We start from the raw sequence: 1,011 nt of genomic DNA, 5'->3' as shown, positions 1-1,011 counted from the left end.
GAAGCCTGTTTCTCCCCCCCCCCCCCGCATCCACCCCCGTTGCTTCCACCCCACCCTCGCCGGCTTGCATGGGCTTTCTCAGTCGCGCTCCCATGCAGCAAAACCTGTGCGTGAATCAACATGAATGCAACATTGAATTCGAAGCCCTGGTCGACGCCCGCTTGCAACCCACCGCGCGCCCCCCACAGGCTCGCTGCTTCCATGACCGGCTGCCATGGGCGCCCCTCGACTCTCTGGCCTTCACTGTTTTCAAGGCCGAGGTTGTGGACGGGCTCAAGTCCAAGGCAAAGTGCGTCGACCCTGAGACGTACGCGATGCTGGTGGTGGAGGACGCCAGCGGCGCCAGCAGCAGCAGCGAGAGCAGCAGCGAGAGCAGCAGCAGCAGCGGTAGCAGCAGGATAAGCGGCAGCGGCGACGGCGTTGGTGACGGTAGCGTCAGCAGCGAAATACGACGGGAAGGGTGGGTGCAGCGGCAAGTCGAGGGCGATAGGGACGTGAACAAGGACAGTGGCGCCGGCGCCGGCGGCGCGTCGGTGGTATTGGGTATCGTGGAGCTGGGGCTGCAGGAAACTGGCGAGAACGTCCGGGAGCTGCGGCAAGCAGGGGTCCTGGGGGGCGACGCCGGGCGATGGGCGGCGGAAGGCGACGGGGCGGGCGCCGCGTGCGTGTACCTCAGCAGCATGGCGGTCGCGCCGCCCGCGCGCCGCGCCGGCGCCGCGCGGGCGATGCTGCGCGCGGCGCAGTGGCAAGCGGCGCTGTGGGGCCAGCGGCACATCGCGCTGCACGTCTTCACGGACAACGAGCCGGCGGTGCGGCTGTACAGCTCGGCGGGGTGGCGGCCAGTGGGGCGGGACCCGGGGTGGCGCAAGTGGGTGGGGGCCAAGGTACGCAGCTTCATGGTGAAGGAGCTGCCCGCTGACGCGGAGGCCGACGGCCCGGCGCCCCCCGTCGTGGCCGCAGCGCTGCGCGCGGCGGCGGAGGGGCGGGGGCAGGGGGGCGGGGAGGCGCTCG

At 71.0% G+C, this 1,011-nt stretch overlaps 1 protein-coding gene across 1 annotated transcript in view; it reads left to right on the top strand.

Moving 5' to 3' along the window:
- Window positions 1-92: 92 nt before the first annotated feature.
- MNEG_0406 (hypothetical protein) overlaps window positions 93-1,011 on the top strand; it is a gene marked incomplete at both ends in the record, with an annotated part of 1,906 nt that continues 987 nt past the window's right edge. The window contains 2 exons of the mRNA XM_014051109.1: window positions 93-110; window positions 189-884. Coding sequence (XP_013906563.1) covers window positions 93-110; window positions 189-884 — 714 coding nt within the window. The remainder of the gene's footprint in view (window positions 111-188; window positions 885-1,011) is intronic.

Source organism: Monoraphidium neglectum (genome assembly GCF_000611645.1).
Source record: "Monoraphidium neglectum strain SAG 48.87 unplaced genomic scaffold scaffold00032, whole genome shotgun sequence".
Taxonomy (NCBI): Eukaryota; Viridiplantae; Chlorophyta; class Chlorophyceae; order Sphaeropleales; family Selenastraceae; genus Monoraphidium; species Monoraphidium neglectum.
The sequence above is the reverse complement of the archived record's forward strand: the minus strand, read 5'-3'. Positions and strand labels throughout refer to the sequence as shown.